Raw genomic sequence first — 16,914 nt, 5'->3', positions numbered from 1 at the left:
GTAATACCGGCTCTTATTCAAATTGGCCTATTTTATTTACTTATAAGTCCCTAGTAAAGTTCACTACATGTGCCCAGGGCCTGTCAAATAAATGCTACTAGTGGATTTGCAGCATTGATTGTGCCACCCACTTAAGTAGCCCTCTAACCATGCCTCAGGGCTGCTATTGTAGAGCTGGTGTGTGCAGTTTTAAACTTTCATTTCGACTTGGCAAAATAAACCTTTTGCCATGCCAAAACCTTCCTTTACAATACATATAGGTCACTCCTAGGGTAGGCCCTCGACAGCCCCAGAGGGCTGGGTGCAATGTATTTAAAAGCAGGACTTGTACTTTTACATGTACTAGTAGTGAAAACCCCATCAATTCGTTTTTCACTACTGCAAGACCAATATCTCTCAGAGGATACCATTGGAAGGATATAACTGGTTTAAGTTTGGTATCTTTGGACTCCTAATTTAAAATCCTTACTTATGATGAAGTCGGATATTAAATTACAATTCTAAAAATGCCACTCTTAGAAAGTTGGCATTTTCTTTCCTTAGCCATTTGGTGCCTGTCTCTAATCACATGACTGGTATAGTTGGTAGTTGGGCTTTGTGTATTCTCCTAGACAGCCACGCACAATGGGAGCTTAGGTGTTTCACAATGGGCCATCTCTGGAAGGATGGGAGGGAGGAGATGGGCACAGCCTCACTTACACTTGAATAGGCTGTGTCCTGTCTATACATAAACGGCTGCATTTCCCCCTGTAGTGAGTCTGGTGCCAGGGCAGGAAGGGAGGACATGTGTGCACTTCAAAGGCATGTCTTTGAAGTCTTCCCAACTTCAAAGGCATCACTGCGTATAAGTACTGGGCCTCAGACACCATTGCTTCAATACACTCAAGTAACTGAACCAAGGCAGGTCAGGACTTAAACTGACGTTGCAGAATCTTTTTAAAACTTTTAAACTGTGTGCTTTTACTCCTGTGTGTTCTCTGTGCACCCTGGTCCGCTGCGGCTTGTGCCGTTTGTGCGGAGGGGTTAGGCACCAGCGGCCTCCTTGTTCACTTCCTCCCAGCGTCACTTGCCCTACCCCTGAAGTTAGTCGGAGCTCCAGGCACGCTGTTGCGGTCCCGCCCACTTCCTTGCATAAAAGGAAGTCCGCCGAGAGGACGTGCACAGCAGCGCGCCAAAGTCAAGCCCGTCTGTGCCTGTCCACGCTTGACCGCCGCCAGACGCCAGTCACTCTGCACTTTTTTTTCCCACCAGCAAATTCCCTTCACAAGTACAGGATGGCCATCCTTAAATACACCACTCATGAACTCCTCCTTAATAAATTACCCCATGGGAAACCAGACGGCACCTCCACCCTGCCAATAATGACGGATCACATAACGCACGAGTACCCTACACTTAGGAGACAAGTCGAAACATCCTATAACAGCAACAAATGCCCCCTAATCAACTCCACAACATCAAAGCCCAAACACCTGACCAGTCTATACTGCAATGCTCACTCCCTCCCAAAACACGCACTAGAAATCTGGTCCTTATTAGACCTGATCTATTTTTTATCACAGAAACTTGGCTTCAAGATTCATCTTTACCTGACATAGCCATTGCACTCCCTCTTGACGATCAGCTGATAAGACTAGACAGGAAAGACAAGAGGCAGCAGACTAGACAGGAAAGACAAAAGAGGCAGCAGAATAGCGATTGCCTCCAGGGAAAACATTAAAATACAAACTGTAGAATCCCATTTGGCAGAATGGGGCGAAATATGCATCTTCAAAACAGAGCATTACAACAAAGAATCATGTAAAGGTTCCCTCCTCTACAGACCGCCCGGTAACCAGGCTCACTTCACTAGTAACCTAACAGAAATAATCGCACCACACATTCTGGCCACCGACAATTTCCTCCCACTAGGGGATTTTAACTACCATGCTGAACTCTCATTGGATCCCCACACAATAGATCTCATCACCAGTCTGGGCACATTGGGCCTAAAGCAAGTGGTGAATGGCCCCACCCACATCACTGGCCACTCTGTAGACCTTCTATTTACAAACTACCCCAATGTCATGATCGACCAACTACTCCTAGTTCTATGGTCCGACCACAATGAAATAAGGTTCTTAATACACGGGAAGCAGAATAAACCTCATCCCAAGAAAGAAACAAAGCTAAAGTAGATCTTGGAACAAGATAAACATAGTCTTTCTCCACTCATTTCCCTTCCCTCCCCCAGTCTGAAATAACCCACACTAACAAGGCAGCCAGTGATCTGGAACTAGCCATCAGTAAGACCTTAGACATAACCGCTCCGAAAAAGGCCACTAGGTGCCTGGAAAAACCATCCCCCTGGTTCACTCCAGACTTAAAAACTGACAAACTCATTGTCAGAAAAGCAGAACGTAAATGGCGACACACAAAGAAACAAAATAGACAAACAGCACTATAAAACTAAGCATCGGCTCTATATGGACCACATAGCTACAGCCAAATAAATATACCTAGGAAACAGAATAAATCAAGCCTCCAACTCCCATGAAGAACTGTACAAAATAGTTAAAGAATTTCCCAATACCTCCTCGTGCCAACAACCACTCACTGCTTCCCAAGATTGGTTCGACTCCCTTTCATCTTTTTTTGTAGACAAAATAAACCACATCTACAAACGATTTCCAGCTGACACTCCATCCAAACAGGCGCGCAATCACCTCCCTCAAGGAATTTTGCACAGTTACAGAAGAAGTAGCCCTCACCGTAAACAAAATCAAATCTGGATCTCCTACCGACCTGGCATCCTCCCAGATCCTATCTAAAATCGCTCCGACTATTATCCAACACATAACCAACATTTTTAACCTCTCACTATCACGATCTATTGTTCCCACTCACTGGAAGGAGGCCATAATCAGACCAATCCTTAAACCTACATCTGACCCTAAACAACTTGCCAATTATCGACCTATCACCCTCCTGCCCTTATTTGGCAAGGTCATGGAATCACTGGTCAATGGCCATACATATAAACATTTGGAAAACAATCTCCTGGACCCATCTCAGTCGGGTTTCCTGGCGTTTCACAGCACCGAAACTGCCCTGCTCGAAATAGTCGACAACATCAGGATCTCTCTCGACGCAAGACAATCTGCCAGCTTGATCTTGCTTGATTTGTCAGCGGCCTTCGACACCATCTCACATGATGTCCTTCTGGAACGCCTATTGGAGTTTGGTGTCGAGGGCCCAGCATTAAGATGGATCAAGAGCTACTTGACAGACAGGTCCTCCAAGGTACAAATAGGTGCCTTCTGCGGAGGGCGCTAGGGGGCGCAAAGCGGAATGGCTGGGTAGCTACACAGCTCCGCCAGACGGCTCACAGAAATGTGCGTAATGTGCCCGGTTTGACGGTCGTTGCCGCCAACGGCAGCGTCATCGGGTTGGTAATGACTTCAGGCCCCGAATGATGCGTTTTCTGGCGGAAGATTGGCACTGAATAACCAGTAGGAAGGAAAAGGTCGCGGACACCCCAAGCGAGCGCCCGCAAAATGGCGACCAGCCCCGAGAGCATCGAGACCCCGACGCACGGCTGACACCCCCAGAGACACCAACACTTGCATCCGACGCACGAATCCAGTGCGTTCTGGTCAAGGGAGCGAACCCCGGACTGCAGGGAGGTCTAGACCATAAATCGTAAGAAGTCCAGTCACGCACGGCCCCTTTAAGAGGTAACGGACGATAACAAACAAAATGGCGGCGCCCAGGTGCACAACGTGGTGGGCGCCGGAGTACACGGGAATGAGGCAAGCTGGTGACTGTCTGCGGGTAAGAAGCGTTGCGGAGTGCCTCTAAACTCGACAGACGGATGTGGAGCGAGATGGGTGAGACGCGCTATGTATTGCCATAGCTAGGACACCTACGACGAGACCTGGTGCGTGATCGCTGCGGACCATCTCCCACGTGAGCAGTGAGGACTCCGGTGTTATTAGACGGGGGGAGCGGCAGATATTCCGGATCCCGAGGACTGCACTATGCTGCGGCAGTGGCGGGAATAGACGGCCAGCGTGCGATACAGATCTGTGCAGGGAGCGGGGTCGGAGCTCCGGGGTCACTCACTCACTGAGGCAGTGCTAGGGTGCGGACACAAACTGCAGATGAGCTGACGAACTACAAACGGCGACATCACCATAAAGTGGCGCGTAGGTAGTCTTGAGGGATTATCGCGTGGGGCACCGAGGCGTTGCGCCATACTACTGCTGTACCTCACAAGGCGCATGTTACTTGTCTTGAAGAAGTTTAGGCTACTCCACAGAACAACGCTTCCAGCGCTGAAGGCGAGAGCGATCTAAAAGCGCGAGTCATTGAGCACAGACGAGTGGTTCTCGTTCCCCCGCATGACACTGTGAGGATACTGCATACAATTAAAGCAAGGTACTGGGCAACAGCACTCGAGCGGGAGGAAGTCCAGCACATCGCTACAGGGTTTGGAAGTGAGGGTGAGTAGAACCCTGGAAGACCACGGACCCTCGAGTTCCGCCGCGGGGATAACTACCAGAAGTGCTGCCACGGCGGCGTCCATCAAGGCCGTCAAGCAAACGACACAGCTGACACATACTAAGCCGCTTGAACCGGTCGAAATGGGGAAACCGGACAGACAACAACCGAAAATCTCATTTGAAAACAAAAAATCGTCGAAAGGCACAGATCAAGCGATGGATGGGGAAGGATCGGCGACTGCGGAATCCTCATCCACCATGGAAAAAATGTTGCTGTCCATACAAGCTAATGTACAAGACATTAATGGAAAATTAGACAGTCTTACTTGCAGGATGGAGGGGATGTCGGGCAAACTAGTGAAACACGACGAACGGCTAGATGAAGCCGAATCAAGAATATCTGCAGTGGAGGACGAATCACATGCCACGACTAGCAAATGTACCGGTATGGAACGGGTCCTGGAAGTAATCAAGGCGCGTGAGGAGGATTTGGAAGCCCGCTCCAGACGTAATAATGTACGCATAGCCGGCTTGCCGGAGACAACCAACACGGGCAAAATGGAGGTATATGTGGAACAGCTGTGCAGAGACATTTTTGGGGCAGAGGCCCTATCCCACATATTTATAGTTGAAAGGGCCCACAGGTCATTGGCGCCCAAACCCAAAGTTGGAGCGACACCACGGCCGATTGTGGCAAGAATACTCAACTACCGCGATAGGGACACGATACTACGCCTGGCGCGCGAGAAAGGAAAGATCACACACCAAGGAAACACCCTGGAGTTCTACCCAGACCACACCATGGCGGTCCAACAAGCGAGGAAAGAATTTGCGTCTGTGAAAGCCAAACTGAGGGAATTGAACGTAGGATACTCCATGCTTTATCCGGCGAGACTACGAGTGTCATGGAAGGACAAGGTGGTGATCCTACAGTCCCCGAAAGCAGCTCAGGAGTTTGTTAAAAAACTGGTACAGCAAAACAAACAACGCGCAAGGGAAGAGCAACGCACGGACTCTGATGTAGAGGAGTGAGCTTGGAGGGGGTGTAAACCAGACTTGTGGTAAGAATGTTCCTTTCGTTCTTTAAGATGTCGCTAAAGGGCCATCTGCATCACATTTGCAAGTCGCAGACTTATGTATTAATGGTGCGTGTGCAGGTGATCCGCTTGAACTGTGGGAGCGACATGTGGGACATTAACTGCGTGTGAGCAATCTACCCCTCCCAGGCCCTAGTATTTTCATTTCGCGGATATGGGTGTCTGTACTACAGGCCAGGTCTAGCAGGGGTTATCACGGCTCCTTCTGTGATGCATCGCGGCAGACGAGAGACTATGGTGTTGCACGAACATTCATCACATTGCTTAGTTGGGTGGAGGGTAAAACCCAGGCAGGGCACACGTGTACGGGCTGCTAGGGGAGGTAACGGGAATGTGGTCAACTACTAACAGGTCTCATAAGACGTGGCCCACGGGGCGACGGGAGGATGTCAGAAGGTCACAGATAACTTGCATGGAAAGGTAACGTCATTGTGAGTCGTCTGCACCCAGGCGTATGGGTGTAGAGTTGTGCCCCAGGCGGACCTCCAAAAGGGTAACACCCACCAAAGTTGTTCATTTAGTACGGTTAATTGTGTGAGTTGAATATGGGTCAATGGCTTCGGCAGAATTGGGTTGCTGGAGTGGGTGGGGGTGGTGGGCAGGGGGGGTTTGTTACTGTTCTGAGACTGTCATTGATTATGCAAGTGCATTTCGGGTATGTTGGTGGGGTGGAGACTGGGGAGACTCCACTACTCTGCACGTGGGATTCGAGATACTGTATTGTACAAAATAGACTCCAGGTGGCAAGAATGCAATTACGTTTTGATATATGGCACAGGTAACAGGAGGCAACAGTAAACTGCATCTTAACCTCTTAACATGGAATGTAAGGGGGCTAACTCAACCTAAAAAAATCAGACAGGTGTTCGCATACTTGAAGAGATGGGAGGTAGATATAGCGGTGATTCAGGAAACACATATTGCACCTAACACACGTACTCTACTTGGTGATAGATGGGCGGAATCCACATACTTGGCTAATTACTCCTCATATTCGAGGGGTGTGATCACGCTGATACGAAAGGGGGTGAACTTTGCGGTTGACAAGGTAATATGTGACACGGGTGGCAGGTATGTTATTGTGTCAGGCATGCTACGTGGTCAAAAAATAACATTGCTTAATGTATATGGTCCCAATACGGACTCCCCGGACTTTTACCAGGAGTTGTGGACACATCTTCAGACACGGACAACCACACACATAATCTGTGGGGGGGACTGGAATGTGACATTGTTGGAAGGGGTTGACCGCTCCTCAAATTCACTGGAACCACATAAGCAGGCCAGGATTAAACTTTTACACATGATTTCAGACCTATCACTAACAGACATCTGGAGGCACAGGTTGCCTGAGGTTCCGGGAGCAACTCACATTTCTGCAGCTCACAACAGTTGGTCCCGCTTGGACTACTGGCTGGGCTCCGATACCGTGGCGCTGTGGACAAGGGACGTTAAGGTGTTGCCAAGGTCGCTATCGGATCACAATCCGGTGCTGCTTACACTGGTAATACCGAACTACACTACACCTCCCTTTCATTGGAGATTCAATTCCCGAGCACTCACGGACACGATCTATGCAGCCACTATTCACAAAGCGATCACGGAATACTTCCTACTAAACGAACCTACTGTGGACGACCCGGGTCTTTTATGGGAAGCATTCAAGGCCACAATTCGGGGTATATGCATGAGCACTACGATAGGCATCTTAAAAGATATCAGACGACAAATTACACGCTGTGAAACAAGGATGAGGGAACTAGAGCAAGCTTTTGACACTACAGGTGACATCGCACATCTAGGCGAGTTGCGGACTTTACACACCGAACATCAGTCATTTGTGGATGATGAGATCAAATATTTAGATAGGAGAATATCAGCCAGATCGTTTGGGGAAGGTGGCAGGCCTGACAGTAGATTGGCGGCCAAAATCTGTGATGGTAAGGGACATAGCCCTGTACTACGTATTAAGGCGAAGGATGGCACGATACACACGCAGGCAGCGGACATTCTGGGCTGTTTTACTAATGAATATGGGGAACTATACAAATCGAGACCTACAGCGTCAAGGGAGGAAACATTCACCTAGCTAGATAATGTGGCGATAGGATGGCTCTCAGATGGACAGAGGGAATTATTAGCATCACCCATAACGGTTGAGGAAGTGACAGACATAATAAAGTCCCTACCGAACGGGAAGGCACCGGGCCCTCACGGGTTCACAAATGAATTCTACAAACATTTTGTTGATAGCATTGCACCTCGCTTGGTAGAAATGTTTGGCGCGGCGTTCGACAACTCAGCACTTCCTCCATCATTGCGTGAAGCTGCTATAATAGCGCTCCTTAAACCTGGTAAGGACTCGGAAATTTGTGAGTCTTACAGACCACTATCACTTATTAATACCGACTCCAAAATACTAGCGAAGTTACTAGCTGTACGGCTGAAACCACTCATGACACGGCTGGTATTACCGGACCAATCTGGGTTCATACCCACTCGTTCTACAGCCCACAACACTAGATCATTGTTTGCATTATCCCACTATCTTACACCATCAACCAAGGCCGTGGCGGTCATGTTAGATGCCGCTAAAGCTTTTGATTCCATCGAATGGGACTATTTAATCACGGTGTTGCTCAGGATGGGATTCCCCAAGCGGTTTGTGCAATGGGTCAAACTCATTTACACTAATCCAAGTGCGAGGGTACGCATTAATGGATACGTATCGGAAGCATTTAGTATTCAGCGCGGCACTAGGCAGGGATGCCCACTCTCTCCACTGCTATTTGCGCTGGCACTGGAACCCCTAGCTTGTATAATACGCCAAAATTACAAGGCCTCGGCCTTGCAGTTCCCTTCCAGACCATTGCATATATCACTATATGCGGACGACATGCTTCTGTATATACGCGACCCTAGCACTCATTTAAACCCAATAATGCGAGAGTATATAAAATTCGGGGGCCACTCAGGTTTAACTATAAATTGGTCAAAGTCCTCCATCATACCGTTGACGGACACGACGACCTCGCATGCCACAGATTACCCTTTGGAATGGCAGTCAGACCCGGTGCGATATCTGGGGGTGTTATACCACAGGGATCCAGAGGTAGTGATTAGGTCAAATTATGGTACGGTTATATCCAGACTGGAGGATAAAGTAACACGCTGGATACAACTGCCTTTGTCATTAGCGGATAGAATAGCGATTGTAAAGATGAATGTCCTACCTAAACTACTGTACCTCTTCAACAATATCCCTATTGAACCGCCAACTGCAGTTTTCCGCAGCATTAAATCCCTGGTTTTACGACTGATCTGGGCGGGAAAACAAGCACGAGTGCCCTTACAAACACTCACACTACCATATAACAGAGGGGGTTTCGGAGTGCCGGATTTTCTGCTGTATTATCTATGCGCTCAAGCACAATACGCGGCATACTGGTTCCACGAAATACCTTATTTAACGCACACAGCCATTGAGGAAAGGGATGCTGCACCCATACCACTAGCGTCAATGCTTTCGCACACTCGCCAACCTCTACATAATCAGGATATTAATACAATTGACACCACTGTTAAGGCTTGGAGGAAATTGGCCAGATTAGCACACAAAGAGCCATTATACGCGCCAGCAATGCCTCTTCCGCATCACCAGGCGCTCTCTGTCACGGGGGAGAAAGTGGGGATGTCGATACTGCGACAAGTTGGCATAGAAAAAATGGGAGACATGTTCCAGGAGGGCAAGTTTCTGAATGCAGTAGACTTGATTTATATAAAGAATAAAACTCCGCTGTTTCTATTTACACACTACCGGCTGCAACGTGCTATGCAAGCCTTTTACCCGGCATTTCCGTTGGAACCGGAAAGCCTGCAATCACTACAAATGGTCATCACTTCGCAAGATACCTCACATTTAGTGTCTAGACTATACGCTACAGCACAAACCGAGATGCCAGAAGCTGGGTCCAGGGCTAGGGAAAGATGGTATGAGGCACTAGAGAACTCACTAACGGAGGAGGAGTGGCAACAAACATGTGCTCTGACACAGATCCTCACACCGAACGGTAATCTACGCATTATACACTACAAGTTTATACATCAGGCATACTACACACCGGAGCGTATGTATAAATTTGGCCTACAAGATAATGACAGGTGTAAGCGATGTAATGCGGGGGGAGCAGGGTTCACACATCTGGCTTGGTGTTGCACAGCGGTGCAATCCTATTGGCAAGAGGTAACTACTGAACTATCCACCATGTTGCAGGTCGAGATAGAATGTACAATCACAGTTTGCTTGCTGGGAGTGGTCCCACACCTACGGGCTACAAAACGTAAATTTTGCGCGATAGCGCTGCTACTGGCCAAGAGGCAGATTGCACAATGCTGGCACAGCAGGAAGACACCCAAAACGAGTAGGTGGATACTGGATATGACAAGTTGCAGGGATAAACTACAAACGTATGAGGAGGAGTTACCTGCCAGGGCTAGGCCTAAAGATTTCTGGTGCTATCTCACAGATTATCTACTGTCACGAGTCACAGAAGAAGAGGGCTCACCATGAAGTGACCTTAAGGGTGGAAATTAGTATGGGTTAGGGTCCCGAAAGATCTGGCCCATCGACACCTGAATGCATGCTTTTATTGAATAAGAAGTAATGAAGAAGTCTCAATTTGGTTATGTTGATACTGTGGTGAGTTTCTGAATCCACAACTGTCTTGTTCCTGTTTGTAACGAAAAGTTAAAGACCTTAATAATGACAAAATTGTATAAATGGTCCATATACGCGAAGCTGGAAATGTGTATATGATACTTCAATAACGTGTTTCTGAAGATTTAGCAGCCGGCCCCAGGGTTGTAGGCACTTTGCTGTGTATAATTAACATCGTACAATAAAGGTCTTTTAAAAAAAAAACAAATAGGTGCCTTCTCCTCTAAAATCAGATAATCGACAAGGGAGTCCCCCAGGGATCCATATTAAGCCCCACGCTCTTTAACTTGTATGTGTCCCCATTGGCAAAAATAATCCAAGCACATGGGTTTGACACAGTGTCATACGCCGATGACACAGTTACTGATCACCCTTGGATCAGATCCCACTGACACCAAATCCAGATTCAAACAATGCATGTTGTCCATTAACTACTTGATGGTGAGAAACGTCTTATTACTCAACGCAAGCAAAACTGAAACCTTGCTCTTTGGCAATGCTCAGAAAATATGGACAGGTGACTGGTGGCCGCCGTCTTTAGGACCCAGCCCTCCTCCCAAATCCATAGCGCAAAATCTGGGTATAATAATAGATGATAAACTCTCCATGGCGGACCACATAAACAATGTGGTACGGATAAGCTACGGTCTAATACGAGCACTCAGAAAAATCTTTAAGTGGATTCCCCTATCGTCCCACATGCCCCTAGTACAAGGACTAATCATTAGCCGTCTAGATTACGGAAACGTGCTATTGGCCTCCATTAATGAGGAGCAGTAGTCAAAACTTCAAGTCCTACAAAACACTGCGGCCAGATTGGTCCTAAACCTCCCTCCCCCCTTCCGCACCCAGCTTGAAGACACTCCACTGACTCCCTATAAAAGAGGATTAACTTCGAAATATGCTTCTTGGTCCACAAGACCTTGACCAGCAAAGGGCCAAAATATACAGCCAGAAAACTAATAAAATACCAACCAACTAGAATCCTGCGCTCCACCAGTAAACATATCCTAGCAGTAGCAAAAGTACGTACAGTAAGTAACGGGGATGTATGTCGTTACCACGCATGCTTTTACAATGCATGCCTTTACCACGCAACTTTTACAACGCAAGTCGTTACGACTTGCATTAGGGGGCGCTGGATAGTTAATAGTTTAATTTACTATTCCAACTCCAGTCCCCGTGGATAGTAGGGAAGGTTTTGGATAGTAAATTAAACTATTCCCTATCCTACAGCGCCCCCCAGCACAAGTCATTTTAACGACTTGCGTTGTAAAAGTTGCGTGGTAAAGGTAGTGCGTGGTAAAAGTTGCGTTGTAAGCGCTGTTTACCAAGTAATGGACCCAGAGCCTTCTCCAAAATTGGCCCTGAAACCTGGAACGCCCTACCTCTACCTCTGATTGGAACAAGATCTTAAAAAGTTACGCAAAATTTTTAATACCTGGCTTTTCCAGTTCTGATGATACCTTGGCTCTTGAGTATCTGCTGGCGCTGCGAGACCTACGGGTGATACACACGCCTAACAAATACCAAAATACATACATACACTTCTGGACCTGTGCCTTCCCTGCCAGGAAGGACTGCTGTGCTACTGAAGGACTGCCACTCTGCTGGACTCTTACTTTGTTGTGCTGATCTGCTGCCCTCTCAAAAGACAGAGGACTAGAACCCAGAGTGACTCCAAGAATTAGTTAGCTGGCCTCCTTATCAGAATCCTCAAGGACATAAGAGGCTTTCAACACCTGCACCTGGACTCTGCCAACAGGGAGTGTACCCTGCCAAGTGGTCGCCCCCACGCTTAGACCCCTGGAAGTGGACAGAAGGTGCTTATAAGCAAAATTGATGCATCTCCTTTGAGAAACGCATTCCCAAACAGAACATACGTATCTATTTGGGTGAGTGTCTCATCCAGGAGCAGAAGCGATACATCGCTGCTGCTGCTGCGGAGATTGGACCCATAGCAATAGGCTTGCATCGCCACCGCAACCCATATCTTGGGTCCGACGCATCACCTTCGGAACCACCACTGTGCCCCACTTCCCCAGCGCAGGCCCTCACATCTTGTCAATGGCAGCCTCGGTAACTGCGTCGAAACTATGCATCGCAGCTTCACTGCTCATCTGAATTGATGCATTGCCTCAGCTGGGCATCACATCCCGATAAAGACTTCACATCGCAAGCCCCGTCGACGGAATCCTCAATGTGGATGCAACAGAACCTTTTACCACAGCCTTGACACATCTCTGAACCGGTGCATCGCCTCGGCTGAGGGACGTGGATCCACTAAACGCTCCACAACCAGGATTCATGGTACTCTATCCAGCGGGCAACAGGGTCCCGTAGACGGCCTGCACTTTATCGCACCCCAGCCTAAACATCTGACTTTGTCCCAGTCCAACATGACCAGATATTCTCTTATAGGGCTTTTTGCTTTTGGCGACGTTTCTCACCACAAACCTTGAACTTCAATAATTCCAGTTCTACTCATTGAATTTTTGTTGTTTTGGTCTTTTATTTATTAAACTCAATTCTATTTTTCTAACCTGGTGTGGGATCCTTTTTGTGTAGTGTTTTCACAGTTTTACGGTTTAAAGTGTTGCAAAATTACTTTACACATTGCCTCTAAGTTAAGCCTGACTGTTCTGTGTCAAGCTACCAGAGGGTGTGCACAAGTTAATTTAGAGTTTGGCTGCCCCTAACCCTGACTAGGATTGTCGTTGTTGCTTGACCAGGGTTGATACCCCAGTCAACCAGTAACTCAATTTCCAACACTGTTTACTCCGAAAGAGCTGCGACACTCTCAAAGTGTTGCCATCCTCTGGACTCCTTCTGCGCTCTTTTGGCATTAGTCTTTTTACAATATCGGGCTTCCATCTTCTCTGAGGACATCTGTTACTAGTATAGTGCAACTGCAGCTTTCCATCTCCATTGTATTCTTCTGTGAGGAAATCTTTGGCTCTGTACCGCTCTGGGTAAAAGAACGACTGTCCTTTTACATCTTTGGGCCAGTGGCAGTTCCTCTGCTAAGGCAGAGGAGCGTCACCCCACTGCTCTGAGACCAGGAGAAAGGAAAAATAAAATAACTCGCGTTATTTTAGTTTTATTTTCACCTACTTCCACCCCACAGCTTTGTGTGAGGAGGCAGGGACAGGGGAGAAGTGGCAGTACCTTCCTAAAGTGCGCAGTGACTGCTGGGACAGCTCTATCGGGCCGCCCTAAACAGGCTTGCACACTGCGCATGTTCTCCATGCAGGCTGCATTACAGCCTACGTATAGAACATGCCCAGGCCTCCAGTCAGCGTCTGAGCGCCGTATTTCGGCGCTCAGACCAATCACAACGCTGATAAGGCAGTGTTGATTGGCTGACTGGGAGCTTGGGTGTGCTTCCTGGGACCAAGCGAGGAAAGGATTAAGGAGGAGAGACTCGGTAAAAAGGTACGTTTTTAAAAAATGTCCTTTTTACATATAGCTGCTTCCCCCATGTCCTCCCCACTCCAACATCCCCCCTACCTCCTGCTTACTCCCACCCCCTACCTGACATCTCCTTGTCCAAAAACTGACAAAAGCAATTAAATTCCTTCTGCCGTCCAAAACAAAAAATTGCTTTGTGTATATGCCTACATATATTTAAAAATGTCAATCCAATAGCGGAAGAATGCTGACTAGAAGCCTATTTCTGTGTGTATGGAGTATATAATGAATACGGTATGTATGTCAAAACGATGCAAGCACCATTACACATCAAATTTAATACTGGTGCAAGCACTATTACACGGGAAATGTCAAAACATACACTCATCCTCATTCTTTTATGAAATGTATAATCCAGTCACTATTGACATACAAAAGACAGTCGAGGCCAGCCTTATTGGCTTTGGCAGTGCTTGTTTATCATTTTGTTTCTCCACATTCAGAGTACATAACCAAACTGTCTTAATTATCTGCTTGCCTGTGATAGAGCCAGCAGATCTGATATAACATGAGATCGGAAGATGTCGGAATGTAATAGAATGTCGGCCTGATATGTGATTTAGAGCGTACAGTGCTCCATCACATAACATGCTTGCACTCAATACTTAGTAGTATTTTGCAGCTTCATATTATGCTGCCGCTCTTACTTTTGCAGCAGGCACGCACAGATAATGCAGACACGGATCGCTTATGTCCTATGACCCCCTGCTTTGATGTTTAAAAGAAAATGTCTGATATTGTTCTTGAATCTACTCTAATATTGTAACCCTGAATTCTAAAAATAGGGCAGAAATGTAATGAACCTACTCCTCTTCTTCAAAATACTACAAATCCACGTGAAAAACGGTACTATTTCCGGAAAATGTTTTGTGAATTCCTTTATTTCCACAAGGATAATGTTATTGTTGTGCAGTTTCACTTGCAGAATGCCCTTGCCTTTGTGAATTGCTGCATTTCTGTTTTCCTTGATTTTACTTCACAGGCAAAAATTTAACATTTTATCTACTTCCCCAAAAATGTTGGGAGTTCTGCATCACTTTTTCCACCGTGGCAAGAGTACATCCCTGACTGTTTTCAGGGTAGGTAGGAGTCAGTAGTATGAGAATACCCATTGTCTAGTTTGAGGGTATTTCCAAACTTACCAGGGAAACAGTGACCTGCAACAGTCCCTCTTTAAAGGGGGTCTCCAATGTTGAAGAAAAAAACAGCCCATTTTACTCAGTTGTGCATCTGTACTAATCACCAACATTCGGCATTCCAGAATGTTGCTTGTTTAGAAGGTATTCTGTTAAATAATGCGATTTGTACATTCACAAATAGTTCATGATACCTACTAGAATCATACAAAGTGCTTGCTACTAGGTCTAGTTGAGATTTCATTTATTCTGGTACAATTAGCATAATTTTGGCAATTTTGAGTTCCCGAAATTATGCCACATTGCCTATTTATGCACCGTTCGCAGCAAAATTTTACCCCCAGCATGCAGAAATTACACTAACGGCTAGCTCAGAAAATGTTGCTTGTGTCATTTTTTTATGCAATGTTTTAAACTGCAAAATGTGTGATGCGAGGGCGCATTTTATGATGAAATATGGCACTAGATGACGGATTGCATTTTCCGTAATCAAGTGTGATTGTGCCTACATTTCACTTCATTACAGCAATTCTGCACATTCTTTCATGCTACATGTGATAGAAATAGACAGCTTTTATAATATCTGTACAGTAAATGTCCACAAACACTCACACTCTTTCCGTTATATTTTGCACAGGTATATCCACTATCAAAGTGAATATCCGTCATGCTAATTCACTGGGAGGAGGCTTCCATTGCTGGACCTGTGACATCCGTCGCCGGGGGACCCTGGAGTCCTATTTTAACTAGGCACTGCTAAATAAGCACCAGCGATTTCAGCCTACACGTATCATCTTGGAAAAGGAAAAGCGAGTTTCCCCGCGCCAGATGCATGGACTGTGTAATGCATGAACAATGCTGCCACTTCAATGGTCTCCAGCTCTCATTCTCTGCACACATATTCATTTTATGCAAATTGGACAGTTGGACTGAAAGTATTCCTGTGCCAGCAGGGAAGGTCCCCTGGCTGGCTTCTTGAAATCTTTCCTATTAACATGAAGCTGCTGTGGAATTTGCAAAAAAATACTTGACATTAGTGTGCTTTAGGCCAGGGTTGTTGGGGGGCAAGAATAATATTGCCACCAGCGTAATCCATCTACCTCTATTTAATCTAAAAAAAAAAAAAGGCAGCTTAAAATGAAAGTTTGTTTCTCGCATTTTTTTCAGGGGTATTCTACTAAATGACTACTCTTTTGTTACATAGGAAAAACAAAAACATTTTTTATTCTCTTATCTCTGTAGAAGACATTTTTGGATTAGCAGGACCATGGAGACCCTATTGAGGGGGAAAGTTGCTAGACCGTTTCTTATTTTATTTTCTCAAGACCGCTTTTGAAATCTTTTTGTGTATGGTTGAGATCATTCTTAAATGAATTCTTTTGTAATTACGTTTTTACATGACATTTCCTTTTTCATTAAGATTATTTTAAACATTTGTATTACATCAACAGACCTTTTATTAAGTAGAAATATTGTAATTGCTATGAACTCAGCAACAATAAATGCTCTTCGAGCCAAATGTTTTCATTTTAGACATATTGTACCAGGACGATACCCGAAAATGTTGGAAATCCAAAGTGGAAAATGTCTTCTGTGAAAATTTGTGAATTTCTGTTTGATAAGGTACTTTTTTATGTGCTAATAAACCTGTTTTTTCGAGCTTGTAGCATTCGTTATGAATTACATAGATTTGCAGTTCATAAAGCATCATATTGAACCTTCCAGGAGGTGGTTGAAATAGAAAAATGTGTAATGAGGCTGGAGGGGTTAGCATCCCTCTGTCAAGATGGGCAGCTGACAGCATTAGGTCTAAAGCTTTAGAGACTGAGAAGAGGCCTGACCGCAGGCAAAGATGGACACAAACTTCTTGCTCTGGCAAACGGCCCAGTGGAGGTGAAGATCTCGAGACCCACTCTGGTGACCCGTCAAACAGAAAGGAGTCTGCAACAAGACCTATCGGGCATGCTGGGGGAAGGCCAGGACTGGAACGCCAAGGAGCTCCCAGGGCA

The 16,914-nt window shown here is 46.3% G+C and overlaps 1 protein-coding gene across 1 annotated transcript in view; it reads left to right on the top strand.

The window, feature by feature from the left end:
- LOC144826427 (glycine amidinotransferase, mitochondrial) overlaps positions 1 to 16,564 on the top strand; it is a 69,318-nt gene extending 52,754 nt beyond the window's left edge. The window contains exon 9 of the mRNA XM_078684750.1: positions 15,543 to 16,564. Coding sequence (XP_078540876.1) covers positions 15,543 to 15,655 — 113 coding nt within the window. The 3' untranslated portion in view covers positions 15,656 to 16,564. The remainder of the gene's footprint in view (positions 1 to 15,542) is intronic.
- The last annotated feature ends 350 nt before the right edge of the window (positions 16,565 to 16,914 follow it).

The sequence above is a fragment of the Lissotriton helveticus genome, chromosome 3_2 (assembly GCF_964261635.1).
Source record: "Lissotriton helveticus chromosome 3_2, aLisHel1.1, whole genome shotgun sequence".
NCBI classification, from domain to species: Eukaryota; Metazoa; Chordata; class Amphibia; order Caudata; family Salamandridae; genus Lissotriton; species Lissotriton helveticus.
The sequence above is the reverse complement of the archived record's forward strand: the minus strand, read 5'-3'. Positions and strand labels throughout refer to the sequence as shown.